The sequence below is a fragment of the Oculina patagonica genome, chromosome 8 (assembly GCF_052425735.1).
Source record: "Oculina patagonica isolate OP01 chromosome 8, crgOcupat, whole genome shotgun sequence".
NCBI classification, from domain to species: Eukaryota; Metazoa; Cnidaria; class Anthozoa; order Scleractinia; family Oculinidae; genus Oculina; species Oculina patagonica.
Genome location: NC_135765.1, coordinates 22,195,176 through 22,213,490, shown reverse-complemented (window position 1 = coordinate 22,213,490; position 18,315 = coordinate 22,195,176). Strand labels below are relative to the sequence as shown.

General features: G+C 37.1%; 2 protein-coding genes and 1 long non-coding RNA gene across 3 annotated transcripts; 2 read left to right on the top strand and 1 right to left on the bottom strand.

Moving 5' to 3' along the window:
• Positions 1 to 2,170: 2,170 nt before the first annotated feature.
• On the bottom strand, positions 2,171 to 6,723 carry LOC144662897 (uncharacterized). The gene is made up of 3 exons (XR_013572558.1): positions 6,566 to 6,723; positions 6,218 to 6,261; positions 2,171 to 3,911 (listed from the first exon to the last, which is right to left on the bottom strand). It is a non-coding gene; the product is annotated as an uncharacterized LOC144662897 (long non-coding RNA).
• A 43-nt stretch (positions 6,724 to 6,766) lies between these two features.
• Positions 6,767 to 10,315, top strand: LOC144663216 (uncharacterized; the record flags this gene model as incomplete). Its single annotated transcript, XM_078524131.1, has 7 exons — positions 6,767 to 7,466; positions 7,596 to 7,658; positions 7,725 to 7,830; positions 8,236 to 8,473; positions 8,578 to 8,770; positions 8,948 to 9,297; positions 9,598 to 10,315. Coding segments are annotated over exons 1-7 (2,094 nt in total), but the record flags the coding sequence as incomplete, so codon positions are not given.
• A 2-nt stretch (positions 10,316 to 10,317) lies between these two features.
• Positions 10,318 to 12,992, top strand: LOC144663215 (uncharacterized; the record flags this gene model as incomplete). The annotated part of the gene is made up of 2 exons (XM_078524130.1): positions 10,318 to 10,563; positions 11,775 to 12,992. Coding segments are annotated over 2 exons (1,464 nt in total), but the record flags the coding sequence as incomplete, so codon positions are not given.
• Between the last annotated feature and the right edge of the window lie 5,323 nt (positions 12,993 to 18,315).

Sequence of the window (18,315 nt, the reverse complement as noted above, 5' to 3'; positions counted from 1 at the left end):
AGTGTCAAAAACTAATCAGAAACTTTATCAAGTGGCAATGGTACGGCGCGTACCACTGTAACCGTTTAACGTTCAGTGTACATATAGAGAGAAACTAAGGACCACAATCGTTTGGATTCTTAGTAATGCTTTCAAAAGTAAAACAAATGCCCTTTAAAACCGACCAGATTGCAGAAGTAAGAAATATTTATAATACATGTAGTTGATATGACTTTCAGGCAACACTACCATAACCTATTTAGTTTGAAAACAACATGGAAAGTATAATCATACGATTTACAGTATTGTAAAAGACGAACAATCCTATCTTGTATTCTATCTTTTATCTTTCCAATAATACATAAAAGAAATACGCATAGTGAACTTCACGCGCCATTAGAGCACAATGGGTATGAAATTTTGGTAACCTACAGCTAGCTATCGACGCGATGAATTTTGATTTTGACGGTAGCGTACGCCTGCGCGAGCTTCCCTCGTCCGTACAGACTCTGGAGGGGAAAGGGGAGTCCAAAGGCAACCCCACGGGGGAATAGAATCCATTTTTTTCTTGGCGAGGAATAAGTATAGAAAGTTCATACGCGGGGATTTGGAGTCGTACACGAATGGTGTATTTACGCCAAAGCATTTTCGGTTTCGTCGCGAGTTATTTGAGTTTAGACTTTTTCTACCGAACATTGCTTACAAGAAACGAAAATAATTTTTTTCGTTATCGACACAGAAATTCTCCAAAGTACTGAGCAACGATAAGTTGAACAACAACCTGTCCAAAAATGTTCAGTACCAATTTCTAAGAAAAACATACATTCAGGGCCGTAACCAAACCTTTGGCATAGAGAATGCAAGATATTGATGGGAGGATCTAAGGGCATACCTCCAGTAATTTTGAACATTTTTCATAAGGTATTTCTTGAGAAAAATCAATCTTCGTCAACTGGCGATTAAGTTTCAATTTAACATTTTTTGTTTTAAATTTTGGTATAAAATCAAGACGAGGCAAGTTCCTCGTCTTGCCTCTTGCTAGTTACGGCCCTGACATTTTCTTATCATCGCTATCGCTAAAGTGGTATATAAAGGGTATTGCATTGCATAAGTTAACAGTGCAAAGCAATATATCGAGAATATAAAGTTCACAATTGTTTCGATTTTAACTCATGGTTAAATAAGTGACAAGACAAATGATCAGAGCAAAAAGATCGGAATAAAATCAGAGCGTCTTAGGCCCCGTCCACACTGACCCGGGTAAATTTGGAAACGGAGAGAAATTTGAAAACGCCGGGTAAAATGTTTTCCGTCCACATTAACCCGGGTAAATTTGAAAACGATACGCTTCATTGGTGAGCGTTTTTGAAAAGCTCCGTTTTCGGTGACCGAAAACGCCGTTTCAGTGTGGACGGTTGGCCTAACACTGGAAAAACTGAACCATTTACAGACTTACAAAATGTTATTAAAATCTTTGTAAATTTTATAAAATCTTTGTACTTTACTTGTAAATTTCAATGTCTGTAAACGTGCACACTTACAGACATTTTGTAAATCTCATAGAAAGTATGTAAATTTTGTAGACATAATATCTGTAAAAACTTGGTATTTTTCTTGTAAATTTGTTAACTATTTTACAGAGATTTTATCACATGTCTGTAAAATCTCTGTAAAAGTTTTACAGAGATTTTCTGAATTATGTAAAATGTTTATAAAATGTATATATTTATACTGTAAATTCCAAAGTCTGTAAATGTGCACACTTACAGAGATTTTGTAACATCTGTAAAATCTCTGTGAATTTTACGGATTCTCTGCATAATATCTGTAAAATGTCTATATAATGTTGGTGTTTTCTTTGTAAATTATGCCAATAATGTTCAAATTTAAGAAGAATGTACTTAAAATCTCTGTTAAATCTCTGTACTTATTTTACATAGATTTCAAGCAGAACAATAAAATCCATGTAAAATATCTGTACTCCAAAGATCAATTCAAAGGGCTGCAAAATGTCTTTTTTAAAGAGATTTTGCAGTTTTATAAAATCTCTTTACAAATTAGTAAAATTAATGAACATATATTTAAATGGCTGTAGCACACTGCAAATGTGATTTACCCTTACATGAAATGACAACATGCATTGCATTTCATTTGGAATTCGACCGTGATAAAAATAAGGTAGTCTGAAAACTGCAAGCCATAAAACCTTTATTTCAAAACAACCTGCTCTGCATGTATCATTACAATATATTACTTAAAAAAATTAAAGTATGATTTCACAAAACATGTATTTCACCCCTCTCGTTTTCCAACATAGTCAATTAGAGACATAACATAAACACACAAATTAATATCGCCTCTAATAATTAACAATTTAAATAATCTATCATGTTATTTAATTGTAAATCAGTCTCAACCTACATTCTAATATAGATGTACTGTCAATACATGTAGTTTAATCTGCTTAATAATACATAAACATAATCATCAAAATCCACTTGTTGCAAACATGCTTTTATAACAATTTGAAATATCTATTACATGTAGCACGTTTTAAACCTATAAGCTTTCTTCAACGGATAAAATATGTGAATGTGAGTATGATGCTACATGTACCAGTACATTCATACTTCCATGTGAGCACCGATGTATTTATATACATTTATACCTTAACGTAAGCTGCTTGATAGATCTAGTTTAAACACTTTTAGCAGTACAGTAAATGGTTTGAACCCAGGAGTATCAGTAGTTCGTATAGTGTGATCGTCCGGGTGAGAGTAGTTCTGAGAAGAACTGTTGTTGGTGACTGACGTTTCAACAACCTGAGCGGAAGTCATCTTCAGAGTCAAGTGAAAAGTTGTTGTCAGTCGATGATGTTATAAGTCAGGTTCGTTGATGTTGATTGGCCAGTTTAGCTGTGATGTTATGGGCCTCCTTCATCGGAGAGACTGGTAGAAACCTCAACACGAGACTGACTGAACACAAACGAGCGACAAGAAATGGTGATGTCAACAATCACATTTCTGAACACCATCGACCGACAGAACTACTTAATTTGACTAACAATAGACGGAACAGAACAACTTAATTTGACTGACAATAGACGGATCGAAACTGACCAATTACTGTTGACAAACTTAACACGAGTCTTACAGCCAATAACATCACGACTTAACTGACCAATCGACATCAATGAACCAGACTTAAAACATCATCGACTGACAACAACTTTTCACTTGACTCTGAAGATGACTTCCGCTCAGGTTGTCGAAACGTCAGTCACCAACAACAGTTCTTCTCAGAACTACTCTCACCCGGACGATTACACTATACGAACTACTTTTAGCAGTATCATACAATGCATTTTGTTTTATGCTTGAACTAATCTAATTCTTTCAACTTCCCTCATGTAGGGCTGCAAATAATTTGTTCTCTCTTCTCCGGAAAGGACATATGTCCAAGTAAGACACCATCTTGGTCAGACAATGATTTGCAATGAATTGTCCGGACATCATGTCCGCCCACACTTGGCGTTTCGTCAGACATGAACAAATTTTGATCGGCCAATGTCCAATGACCGGCTGTTAAGCCTGGTTTTCACAAGTGCAAGGATAACAGCTCTTACACTGTATTTTTTTCGTGAAAATGGCTTCGACTCAAGCAAAAGCACAAGCGCATTTCATTTTGACAGCAAGCACAAACACAAGGATCAAAATTTGTCCTTTTTGCGTGATCATGCTTGTGCTTGCGCTTGCGTTGCTAGTGTAAACCAGGCTTTATTAATAAGGACATATGAGCCCTTCTTATTTTTATGAGCAGGGCTCATATGTCCTTAAAAGGTTCTTTTCTCTTGGGTGGAGACTAACATTGATTGAAAGGCCATCAACTCCCCTTGCAGTTCCATAAGATAATTCAGCAATTGAATGTGGGATCTGAAATTGAATAAGGGAGAACAGTTTGTTACAAATTGACTAGCAAAAACATTTTACAATAACAACAAAATCTGAGTCAATCAGTCAGGCACAGTTTGCATTGTAATTTCATTGCATGTTATAGTTCAGTAATTTGTTACCATACCGGTAGTTGCTATACAACCTTTACTGTAACTCAACCAATACCTTCATTTTGGAGTGTAAGGCACGATAAAGATATACTCTTATTGTCAGTCAGTCAGTCAGTCAGTCAGTCATATGTACATGTACATGTATCTAAATCTGTTACAGGGTTTGATGGACCATCACCAAACTGATTATGACTGAAATCTTTTAGGTACACTGTACTTTACACGGTACGATTTTGTCACATGTGACAAGCTTACGGCACGCCTATGACACTCGTAAGCTAGTTGTACGCTGTAGGTTGGATTTTCATAACACAATAATTATTTGTGTCATAAACCTGTTGTTAGCATTTCACAACCATGTCACATGCAATAAAATCATACCAGGTTTCCAATGGAAAATATGACAAGAATAAGCATAAGTAATGAAATACATGTACATGTACAGTGCAGCTTATTCAATAATGGTGACAGAAGAATCATAAGCATAAAGATAAACACAAGCAAAATAAGAAGAAGCACATATTCAAAGTCACAACAAAATCAACGAGATTCTAGCATTTATAAGCATACAGTAAAAACCTGCGAGTACCGGTAAGAACCAGTTAGGCTAAAATTTGCAAATAACACTGTAGATACCTGACCATTTTTATAAGAACATATTAAGCCTCAAATTTGGAAACAGGTTCTATTTTTTTAAAAATGATTAAAATATTTACTTTTGGGAAATAAGTTTGGACAAAGCATTACTATGCATAAATCATGTCATATTAGTGCTTCATTTTAGCATACATTGTAAGCACTTACCAGTATGTGGTATGCAAATTTTATACAAGGAATAGGAGGAATACAACTTAAATCTCTATAACAATATTGAAACTTTTTTTCAGAAATTATGAACCTATTAAGAACCTTATTAGCCTGAATTTGTGTTCATACCCCTTTATGTAAGAACCTGTTTAGGCTAACTTGAAAAATAATAGGTTCTTAATCGCAGGCTTTTACTGTACTCAAATTAGGGGAAAACATGCTCCTTCTTATGTTAATGTTTATGCTGATATTATTATGATTTATTGGGAGAAGGGGTGTCCTAATAGTACATGTAAATGCAATGGACTGCTAGTGCACTTACATGTACCATGCAGTCCTTGTTTCAGCACTAACAAGGATAAGTCTGTTAGGTTCTTTGGTAAGTTGCTTCACTCTCATACTGGTGCATTAGGTAGGGCCAGTGAATAATGCTGGGGGTAGCCATCCAGGATCTGGATGTCTGGGCTACAGGTGTGTACTTGGCTTGTTAATATTTTTCTCTATTATGGCGAGTCATAGTGTGGACAATACAAGACAATACAGTGCATAAGTTCTGTCTTGTTCAAGTGCAGTGGCAGACCCAGACCTTCATACAGGGCTCAAAATAATTTTCGGACAGTTGCCGATCATGTTGTCCAGCCAGACAGATTTTAGCTCGGTCATGTGTCGTTTCTGAACGGTCAAAATATTGAAAATAGCACTTTTAAACTACCACTCATTTCTGCTGTTTGTTAGATAGTTTGTTTGCTATTTCTTCGCTGTTTTAGCAGGAACTTTTATGAATAGATCACTTTCTAATGCCCTTCTGGTCATCAGTTATCATTCTCAAAGCCATGTATGTGACCGGTGAAAATGACCGGCAAACTGAAACTTTGTCCGGACAAATTGTCATCTTGGCCGGACATTGTCCTCTGTAAAGGGCCCCCCATAATCCAGACCCTGAAAAAAGGTGGGGATGACATCCAGGCAAGTAAACATGGCCCCTTTTGATCAATGAAGTTTTTTTCATTTAAATAAAACTCCTCCAAGTTATGGATCTTTTGCTAATTGACTACCATGGTATTTGGGCCGAAAAAAGTTCAAAGGAAGGTCTCAAGGCATTAGAATTGATCATAAATACAGTGGTTTTTATTTGGGGATCCCCATCCTCAGAGACCCAGGGACAGTAGTAAGTGGGGGCAGAGGAATATCTTTATGGGCGAAACAAAATCACAAAGAACAGTCAAGAACGAAAATAAGATGGCTTTTCTCTCTGGTTACATACATGTAGAGTTGAGAGATTGAAATAAATGTACCAATGCACACAATGTACTTTACATGTTGAAATTAGTACTCATTGTCAGGAACAAAACTAAGTCTTGTACTTACATGGTCATAGATGTTATGTTGCCATTAACCCTGAACATCTGTATCTGGAAATAATAGAATAAAAAGACATGTTGAGGAGTTCGGTGTTTTAATTTCCACAATAATGATAAACAGATATTGGCATAAAAAATAATAACAAAATGCCAAACATACACTGTACACATGTCTGACATGTTTATGAATCGTCGAATTCGTACGACAATTGTACGAGCAGAAAGAAACAAACAATAAAATAAATAAAATAAACCGATCTTCAATATTTAAGCTTACTCAGAAAATATTAAGCTTAATAAAGCCTCATGGAAACCCTCTGATGGAAACTCGTATAACTATTGTGCAAAACCTTACCTTGGAAAGACACTTGCCTACAACAGGCGCAACGATCGGAGATCCGGTGAAAGAAGACTCCATGGAGCTACACGAGAAGATAAGCTGTCTTTAGGCGAACGAAATTATCATTCTAGCGAGTAAAAAGCTTCTTAAAAATGGATTTGTAGACACACTTCGACCCTCTGCTGCCTCGACCCGTTACAAATCAACCGCAGCAGGGGTGAAAAACAACTACGCATGTCCGCCGCGCGCGCAAGGAAACTGGGGATGACAACTCAAAACCATGGCAACAGCATACGTAAAATGGCGGATTTTTCAAAAAATTGAAACACCCGGGATTATTTCGCCCTGAATAAGAGTTTGACAACGAGTTTAAGTTCCCTAAGCTTAGAGCGAGTCCGCCTTGAACTTATTGACAACCTATCTGCTGAACACCAGGGTGTTTTTTCTGAACACCTAACAAAAACTCTCCACGAAGTCGGAGTCCGCGAAAATGCATTTCGCGCGGGCCGCGCGAGCTGCTATGCTAATTACCCTAATTAGCGTGACATTTAAAACTTCCGGTGGACATACCTGTTGGTTCTCGAAAAAGACCAGAGCTGGAGAGGAGTGCAGAGGAAAAATTAGACGTTTTAACAACGATATTGCTCGTTATGTTGGAACATCGACAGATGCTTGGGCCTGCACAAGACACTGGACGCGCATCAATCGGGAAGCGAACAGTTTTTGTGCATGTCCTCTTAGTCAACACTCTAAAGACCTTTTCTCTCAACGAATCCCTCTAAGACTTCTTGGGATGTTTGACCGAATTGGATTAGCCATTCCTGGATACCGACGTGGAACTCGATGGTGTATTAAGTGCTACAAGACCGCAGACAGTATATTCCAAAATGAAGTAGATTTCAAACCTCCCAATCAGGTAATTGTTTATTTACGCGCCTTAAAATACATACAAAAAAACCCACTGAAATGCTTCTGTACTTCTGAACGCTCACTTAGATTTATCGTTTACTTAGTTTGTAACAATGCATTATTTAAACAATTTCAGAGAGCAAGTTCTCCATCAGAGTTGCAACCAACTGGAGCCTTGGCGTCCATAATTGCTGAACAGGTAACAAAACAAGCACATTTTTTTCTGTTTGTTAAAATGAATAACCTTTTTTCTGCTCCCTTCTAGCAAACTACAGAACAGCTAGCAAAACAGCTAAGTGAGACAAACCAAAAAGCTAAATTACTGGAGATGGAGCTAACAAAAGCAAAGGAGCAAATAAGTTCTTTATCAGGTAATTTAATAACTGGAGCAAAACTCAGGGCTTCCTCTAACACTTTTATTATCATTTTGAAATAATTTCTTTTAAGAAACATTAGTATCAGTGTGAAGTGAGTAACAGGGGTCCTCAAGTAGACCTTAACTATCAGATAAAAGATAAAAACAACTACAGAAAATATGTAATGAATATAAATTATTACATTAGAATGTTATTAGGGTAAGTCCTATTCTGTTTTATTGTATATGAACAATTTGATACACACTGTAGATTAGATTAGACAAACACAGCCCTGGTATCACAGACTTTTATAATATAACCATGTCTGGCTCAATGGATAATTTGTTAAATAAAAGTGAGATAGATGTGAATTAGACAATGCTTCCTGTCTGGAAACTAATAGAACACTTTTACCTGTAGAGTCAACAATAGAAAAACTGGTACCAAGCTTCCAAGCTGCCCTTTACAGACAACAACAGGCACACCCAGACAAGAAGTTATATAGTTCAGAGGAAATGGAGAAATTTAGTGACCTACACAGCCCAGGACTGTATCAGCAGATATTAAATTCCATAAGTAATAAAAAAACATCCACAAAAAGGAGGAATCTACAACAGCAACGAGCAGTGTCATTAATGCACATAATTGCTTACTTCAGGTAAAATACTGTTGAGTATCATGCTGCTGCATATTAAATTTAAGGCTAAATCATTGTTCGAAGTTCATGATAATTATACAAAAATGTGTTGTTATTTATAACAGATCTCAAAAAACATCCTCTCTCCAAAAGGACAGTGGCCTCCATGCAGCAAGCTGTGGTTTGTCACTGCGTGGGTTGTCCGCTGGCCAGACACTTGGCTACAGTACAACACCAAGAAATGTACAGCTTATAAAAGCAAATCTCAACAAGGCACATGCAAATTATATTGCTGAGCAGCTGCAGAGAGCAAATGAGGTAAGAATAGTATATTAAAAAATACACCAAAATGAATCCTTTCAAAGTCTTTGTACAACAAAAATCATAGGATGTCTTTGTGCTATCAAAGTGATATAGTCCTCCTCAAAGGAATAACACACAATTGATTTCAGAGAATTAATTCATGATGGTTTACATGTAGCTTCTTTCTTGCAGTTGTCGTGTTTTATTGTCTTGATGGTTGACGACTTCCACAATATCCACACTCGTCACACGCCAGCAACCCTCGAAGCAACCAGTGTAGTACATATGGCATCCTGTTTGCTTGATGTCCACCCTTCAATTTATGCAGTTCCACGAACAAATTCAGTTTCTTTGCACAGAGAAGTTCTCCTTGACAAAGATGGAAGACAAACAACCTGTCTTGGTGGAATTGACAAAGATGCCATAAATGAAGCTTTACAGAATGCTTTAGTTTACATGCAGCATCAGTTTCTGGATCAACTGCCGCCTCACATGAAGAATTTGGATCCAGGAAAACTACAAACAGCACTACAGGAACTGAGGTACCATGTACAGTAGCTAAAAAGCACTGCAAAGTAAAAAACACAAGCTTAGTCTTAAAACTAAGTCTAAATGAAATGAAGTATTAAACAATTATTGTGGTTTACAAAACTACTGATTTCTGAGCAGACAAGACTCTATTAAAGAGAAGAAAGGCTGCTTAGATTGAGGTGAGAGAGAAAAGAAAGATTAAAGGTTTCAAATCAATTTGAAAAGAAACTTACTTTGAACATTTATATAGACCCTCTTACATGTAGGTGTCTCACTCTTGTAATAACTTATGTTCTTTACTTATTTCTTAGAGTTTACTCAGATCCTCTACAAGATGACCTTGAGACCCTGGAGACTTGTATGTTAATAGATGAATTTGAACAGGACCTTAAAAGCATGGACAATTACAAAGCAGCACTTAACCACATCCTGAACAAGTACCCTGGACTAGAAGTTTACAGCAAAAAGTTTGTAGTGCCCCTTCCTGCAGATTGGCCTGGATGGTATTATCCAAAGAAACTAATTGCAAGTGGTTGGAACCCCAACATTAACATTGTCCCTGAGCAAGGCCCATTCCACGTTTGTTTAAATGCCTTTGAAGATCTGGTTTTACATTTCAAATTTTTTTTTAACAAATTGTATTCAAGTGTTTTTGGAGGAGTTTTGGCTAACAAACCAAAGCCATTCAGGACATCATTATGTGTTACTGCTGCATTGCTTGGGTGGCAACTAATAAGACCCAAAGTTGTTGGAAAATTTGGCATGTGCAAGAAACCAGAGTATGTCACAATCTTACATTTACTGGACCATGTTGTTCCCCTGGTATTTTACCAGTACAACATTTTTAGAAGTGGAGACATGGAATTGTATGAGAAAGTCATGGCTGAATTTGCTATTTTATTTATTTGCTGGAGAAGAAGGCATTATGACAAATCCACTTTGTCATTTTTAAGTGATTGTGCTTACCAGCGTCAGCACCTCCCAGAATACTGGCGAAAGAAAACTGGCTTCCTCAAACTGATCACTGAAAAAAGGTAGAAGTTTGGCACTCAATTTTAAGAAGGAACACTGAGAAACACAACACAGCAACAGAAATTGAACAAACGGCCAAAGCAATTTCGTCATCAGGTTTCCTGAGTGACTTTATTCAGAATTTTGTCCCTCAGTTTTTTCCAGGACAGAGTGAGCCAAACTTGTGGCTGGTTGCTGGCAAGACTGCAGAATTTCTTCTGGATCTTTTTCATGACATTTCCCAAAAATGCCACAATTCACAACAGGTAACATTCCTTAAAGATGCTATGATAAATTGCCCCCATCATAAGGGATTACTCAACTTAATTTCCTAAAAAGCACTTTTTTGAGTGGAAAACCTCTTTAAATGTCAAGAGCTGGATTTTTTTTACTCAGACCATGCTTATCAGGGCGCGACAAAAGTGCTGTCCGATAGCCCGGGGCTAGTAGAATTATCCGTCGGGCTAGCGTATTCTGATCACGGGTTGCCCGACGGGCAAGCAAAACACGGGCAAGAAACATTGTTTTTTTTTTTTGACAACCTCCAGAAATAAATGTGCATCAGACAAATTAGACTAGAGGGAAAATTTTGGGGCTCAAAAATGTGACTTACTGCATCCTTGGAGACAAAACTCCTGGTTTTATAGTCGCCAACTTGAACGTGGCGACTATATTTCTCTCTGTTAAGATGAGTAACGACCATTTTCTGAGGAATTGTGTCTTTCCAGAAAATTATATTGGAAGATCTTTGCTTCTATAGCATTCACAATAAGAAAAGAAGTCATAGTTCTCCAATCCATGGTATTGCTTTGCCGTAAAGTACTCCATCACTTTGTAAAACTTGCAAATGGCTGACCGTTTTTGAAAACGCCCCGAAATGCATTGCAGGCATTGGGTACGTCATGTATGCATATGAATTATGTCCCTTGAAATGTATCCTTCAGGATCCTTCATATTTGCAATCCTCTACATTAAGCTTCAAAGTTAGTTGCCACAAAATCGTTGTGTTTGTTTTAATTCTTGTGGAAGATTATTTTCTTTTTCTTTTTGAATATTTATGTATTTATTGTCTCCAAAGGAAGAACAATTTTAAATTTGCATATAATTAATTATGCAAATTACCTTCGGGCTAGGTTCTCAGAGCTTTGGGCTAGTAAGATAAAATAACAGCTTGCCCAAAGGGCAAGCTCCCTTTTTATTTTTGTCTCACCCTGGCTTATAAACAAACCAGACCTTGTTAGAAACAAAAAAAACTTTTCTCTGTATCTTCATTGTAACTATATTCTGAAAAAGCCTAATCACTTTAAACAATGTTCCTTTGAAATATGAAAATTTAATTGAGAACTACTTTTTCAAAGAGAGGGGCCTGGGGGGACAACCTTCTATGTACCCCTCTTTTCACAAAAAGAGGCATCAAAGCAAACTACAGTTTGTACAGTTAAGATTAATCAGTGTTCTTACTTCCTCTTGACTTCAGACTGAGCGCACATTCACAGCAGGGGGACGTCCCAAAGGAAGACCAACTTACTTCCTACCAACGTTTGATACCACGGTCGATACTACATGCTTCCCGTTAAGCTACAATCTTGATGATGTTGAACCTGGCCTAGAGCCAGACCCGTCCACTTTCTGCGACTACCCAACATGTTCCAATTCAGATGTCACCAGCATTAAAAGACTAGCCTGCTTTCACTGTTTTCACGAGGCATGTTTGCCTAATGGATCCTGTCCAATCTGTTTAATTCCTTTGAAAAAAAAAGCACAGAAGTTAGCAGACACCTTTAACACTGGCCTCCTTAAAAAACCAAATGAAGAAAATGATTCAGAAGACCTATGTTCTGAGAATGATGACGAGGACACAAACACAAACATCACAGCAATGACTCCATCAGAGGCAGAAACTTATTACACCTCCAATGAATGGTCAGAGAAAGTTGACAGCGTTGTGAATAGTTACACAGCAATTCCTCTGCCATCCAAGGTTAATCATTCTGCCACCAATGCTTCAAGAGAAAACACAACTGGCTGTGCCACTGAAAGCAGCAGGAGGGTACACACACTTCAACCAATCATAATACCACCAACAAATGATGGAAATGTTACAATCTGGTCTTTCCCAGCAAACATTTCCCAGTCAACAATTCTCGGAAGAATGGGCAGTAATGCATGTACCTTTATTGCACTTTTATTCAGCAAATTGTTTTTTTCAGATAATGTGGATGTCCCTAACAGAAATTTACCACTGACCCAAACATGGGTGTACCAAGTGATCGTCCAAGGAATAATACTTGGCAATAATGTTTATGACTCTATTTCAAGAAATGTCCCTACAACATATGCGGTGTCAGCCGCTTCAGTTCTTCTAAAGAACATCATCGGCTCCGTTGTCCTTGGGCCAGAGCTTCCAGTTAGCATAACTCAAGAGGCCAATCCAGCCGCAAGTTTACCATTTTACTGGAGAAGTGCTTTGAATAAAGGGAAAACTACCTCGCTGTTTATTTTAGGAGGCAATACAGTGGTATTTATACCTACTCCAAGCGGAATTTTACTCCTTGATAGTCATCTCCACGGGAACGTTGGCGCTGTTATCGCTTTTGCTGAATGGCAAAATTCCTTCGAACTTCTCTCTTGGTTCAAGAGGATTAATAATTTTCCGTTCACTCTTGGTACCGTTACAAATGTCACATTCCTATAGGAAAATGTACAATGAAGAGAGAATGAGATTGAATGATATTTTAAACGTGGCGCACAGTTGACTTGGCGTGCAAACCATGTGATCGAGTTTTGTCTTGTACGGAAGCTTGCTATACATTGCTTTACTTTTGTTATTTAAGAGAGATATTTGCTTTTTTCGAGTTCTAAATTGTACTATTTAAATCAATGAAGCAATTTTAAAAGGTATTGTTAAAAACTACAACACAAACAAAGCAAACCAAGTTGTCTTGCCTTACCTGTTAGTTTAAACTCGTCATCCCTTCGGCTCGCAGAAATGTTTGGCGGTTGAGTACAAACGTTCAATCCATTTTGTTTGGTTCTGAGTCTTTAAAAAACTTATTCCAACAAAAATCTATTTACTGCCCAGATGATATACCTTAGCAGTAGCACTTACCATCTTTGAACGCGTTTCATTTCAGTATTTTTCAAAGGAGAAAACTGAAATCAACGAACTAACACAATCGCGCGTACATCGTGCAACCAGTCGAATAACTCGATCAAATTTTCGATCAGTGCGCGCCTTGACCCGCGCATGCGTAGTTGTTTTTCACCCCTGCTATCAACCGCTAAAAAGTCAGAGCCAGAGAGGACGCCGGGATTTAGTCATCTTGCGCATGATCGGTTCGGAACCAGTTCTTCCCGGCCGAAGCAGACAGAAAGATAATGGGACGCGATGTTCTTTCCGCATACAATAAATAAATAAATAAATAACTAAACAAAGGAATAAATAAATAAATAAATATTATGATATATATATTATAATGATATTCTTCTGGCCGGCCAAAGTTACAATAAAATATATGGAACAGAACCACGATGTAACAATCCTCGATATTACAAAATCCTCGTTTTAACGAACATAATCCAAAGATCCAAACGTAAAATGTACCCCGATATTCATTACATCGAGGTTTTCGATATAGCGAACTCTCGATATATTGGCACTTCTAAAAGCAATGTGTCACTAAAGCTTATCAAACATATAATTAATTGAAAATAAATAAGCAGACAAATAAATAAATGAAAAAATAACACAGATTTCGACTTGTACTTGTACTTTCACAGAGTACAGAGTCCTGACGTGCACTTTTTCAGATATTATACAGAGCCCTGCTTATTATACCTACTTGTACCTTTTTGGTACGCTTCGGTAGCATATCAGGCGAGTTTGGCAGAGCCATGGTTCGTATTTTGGCGAGACACAGTCGACCAAAATACCCATAGCGAGACCAAACGAGCCTGATATGCAGCTGAAGCGTGCCAAAAAGGTACGATTAGGTATTTACCGTAACCAAATTCAGCCAAAATCCGGTTATATTTCTCGCTCTGTTGAAGCTATGCTTGCAAGGTAAGTACGCAAATTGTGTTGACTTGCATTGGTCTTCTACACTTTTGCCAAGTTCGACGTTTGAGTCGGTGTCGCGTTTCTGTCGGATAATGCGACAAGACTAGTCGAACGTGCGGGAGAAATTCGACAGCCGATTCAGACGTTGAACTTCTTCCGAATCTAATGCGTTTAATTGAATTCGACACGGCAGATACGCGACGTATGAACCGGGCCTAACATGCATTTTGCAGAGCCCTGCTTATGCGCTTTTACATACATTTTACATAGCCCTGCTTATGCGCTTTTACATACATTTTACATAGCCCTGCTTATGCGCTTTTACATACATTTTACATAGCCCTGCCTATGCGCTTTTACATACATTTTACATAGCCCTGCTTATGCGCTTTTACATACATTTTACATAGCCCTGCTTATGCGCTTTTACATACATTTTACAATTTGCAAACACTCAAATCCTCTGTAAAACGTAGATTTACAGACTTAATAAAGAGATTTTGTCAAGTCTGTAAATTATGGTCAATGCTTCATACTCTGAGCACTAAGAATTCACAGACATTTTATAAATATTTTGTCTTATTACAAAATACAAAAAGTACGCAAAATGTATGTAAAACCATAATTTACAAACATTCTGTTATGACGGTGAAAGAAGACCTTAAAATTTCTTTTTATAGAAAGTCTGTAGAATTTAAATTTACAGAAATTTAACCAAGTCTGTAAAGGGTTCAGTTTTTCAAGTGTAACCGGGGAAAAAAAGATGCGTTTTCAAATTTACCCGGGTCAGTGTGGACGGGGCCTTAGTGCCCTCACAACCGGCCAGATTGCAGAAATAAGAAGTAATGTTTAATACATGTAGTTTATATGACTTTCAAGCTAAGCTATTTACATTGAAAACAACATGGAAGGTATAATCATACGATTTACAGTATTTACAAATATAATCTATAAAGACAAAAATAATTAACAAATAAAGGAGCCTAAGCCATGTTTTATACTGTCATAAAACACGACGGGCATTTGAGAACACGAGGAAAATGTAGAAAACATGAGCCGCAGGCGAATGTTTTCTACATTTCTCGAGTGTTCTCAAATGCCCGGAGTGTTTTATGACAGTATAAAACATGGCTTGGGCTTCTTTCTTTGCTTTATGATATAGATTTTAGACGCCGCAAGTGAAAAGTTAAATCAGTAAAAATAAGGTCTTGTAAATGTACAACGAGAGCGACCGAACAAAGATGAAAATCATCGATTAGTTTACGGGAAAACCAGAAAACTGACACAATTTCATTCAGTGTTCGACGTAAAATAAGGCTAAGCATTTCAGGTAAGTTTTTCACCTCTCAATCTTGATCTTGTCTTTTGAACTTCAATAAACTTCACCGACTCTGAGTGCAATTTCGTCTCAGCATAATTAGTAGTCTCGATGACAGCCGTCCCTTACTTCGTTCGACTTGAACAAGGCGTATAATTTCCAGAAAAGCCATTGCTTCGGATCTTCCCGTAAACCTCAGGGGCACCCAACGGAATATTTCGTTAAAATATCTGTTCGGAAGACGATTTGAGATCTAGAATTTTCGGAACATTCATTGTAAATTTTTTTGCTTGCCTGCCTTTCCTAGGATTTTTTAATATCTAAAAAATGGTATAATTATTCATTTTTAACGGATTTTTACTCTAAAAAGGTCACCTAGAATTTTCGGGAGCCCTTCTCTGGCTGGAATTTTTTCGAAAAGGAAAGTTTCGATCCCTATAACTTTCGGATCACTAGACTTTCAGCTAGGAAATCCGAACAGATAAAAAAATGTTAGGGGATAAAAATATGCCTATATCTACCGTTTAAATACTAAAATACGTTCAACGGTGCTATCTTTAAGTGGTTTTGAACTATATTCTCGATGGGTGCCCCTGAAAACTTAATTGTTGTCACAATTTTTCAGCACGAATAGACGATTTAAGAGGAGATTGTCGAAAAAATCGAAGAAAATCTTCAAAAGAAAACTCTCTCGCTCGCTTTCCTTGCGAGTTTCATGCAACTCAAGAAGTGAACACCGCGCCACTTTTCCCGCCTCTTCATACTATCACTTCGTTTACATCAAAATGAAATGTCCAGTGGATTTATACTTAAAAAGGAATTTATAGAACAATTATTCCATTCGCCCTTGTTGGATACGAGTGGTTATAGCCACCGAACAGTCAACGACGCGCGAAGCACGCGAGGAAAGCTGACGAAAAACAATAAAGCATAGGTTTTTAGTCAATCAGAGCGCGCGTAGACTCCTATCTATATTATAAAGACAAATATAATCTATATCTAATCAGTATCTGACGGACGTTCAACCGTCCTCATAACACTTTTTTATACTGAATAATCTACATAAAAGGAACTTTCGCAGCACTGAACTTATATTATTAACAAACAAGTCAATGTTACAATATTGTGTAAATAATCACTATGCTTTTTGTTATTGTAATATGTAATGTAAAAAACTTTTATTATCTATTTCTTTTGCAAGAATCCACTAAAAAAGGAACATCGTATATCCAACTGTAAGCAATTTACCTAACAGCCAAACTAGATGTTGTTTTCCACGCAATTTTGAGTCTGACATTGGCGAAATGGACCGTGTTTTGTGGCTTAAAGCGCGGCTCTTGGTTTGGCGATTTCAACTCAAATTGTCGCTACATTGTCGTACTTAGTTGATAATAAATAAAAATAAAATAAATTACCTTTATTTAAACACGGTTGGGCTTACAGCTAGAAGCTTGTGGTGTATTCCCGATCGAATTGGAATTTGACAGTGTTGGTTTTTGAGGAGGGAGGAAAACCGGAGAACCCGGATAAAAATCCTCGGAGCAAGGACGAGAACCGACAACAAACTCAACCCACATATGACACCGGACCAGAATCGAACCCGGGCCACATTGGTGGGAGGCGAGCGCTCTCACCACTGCGCCATCCCTGATAAACTCAACAACAAGACAATTATTTTCAATCTTTGCCACAAGTTGTCATTTTTCAGTCAAACAGAACTTGTTAACTTGTTGAAACAAGCTACTTGAGCAAACTGCCAATAATTATTGGAACATTGCGCCGCAACATTGCAAATTTGCGCTTTAAAGAACATCCTGTTTGAATGTAAAATATACTTTTGTAGAATTCAGATTAATCTAACTTTCAAGGAAAAAAGGAAAATTGGCTTAAATACTCAGAGGTAAAATTGCAGTGTTCAATTGAATGAACAATCCAAGGGAAACGACTCGGGAACGACTTTTGGTTCGAGTTATCAGGAGGCTCAAGAAATCAGAATTCTAGAGTTTTATCACTTTGAATTAATTAAAATCAGCATAAAAAACAATAAAAACGTTCACTGGCTAAAATATTAAAAAGAGTGAGCTTTCGGATGTCGCTCTACAGCCTTCGACGGATAAAAAATGGAATACAAAATGAATATAATATATACAAAAAAGTCGAGATGAAAAATAATAATAAGTGCTAATTAAGGAGGCTCGTAATGGTTTATATATTCCCATTTTTGGCATTCTATTACAGCTACACTAATAATGTTGAGGTTTAACTTTTAGTACAACTTTGCAAAGGTTTTACCAATGAACAAATTTAAGTCACCGTGACGTCTAAAGTGGTCAAAGATACCTTGAATTTGTATATATTATATTCATTTTGTATTCCATTTTTTATCTGTCGAAGGCTGTAGAGCGACAGCCGAAAGCTCATTCATTTTAATATTTTAGCCAGTGAACGTTTTTTTTCTTGTTTTTATTATGTCTTATCCTGGCTGCGCTTCAATCTTTAAAATCAGCATCTCGTCCACACTAAAGATACAAATAAAAGTTTTCCCACAAGAGACGTAATTGTTCTTTAAAGAAAACACGACCCTAAGCCGGTTTCTTTTCTCATGTTCAGTTGCAGTAATTACAGTTTACAAACGAAGTA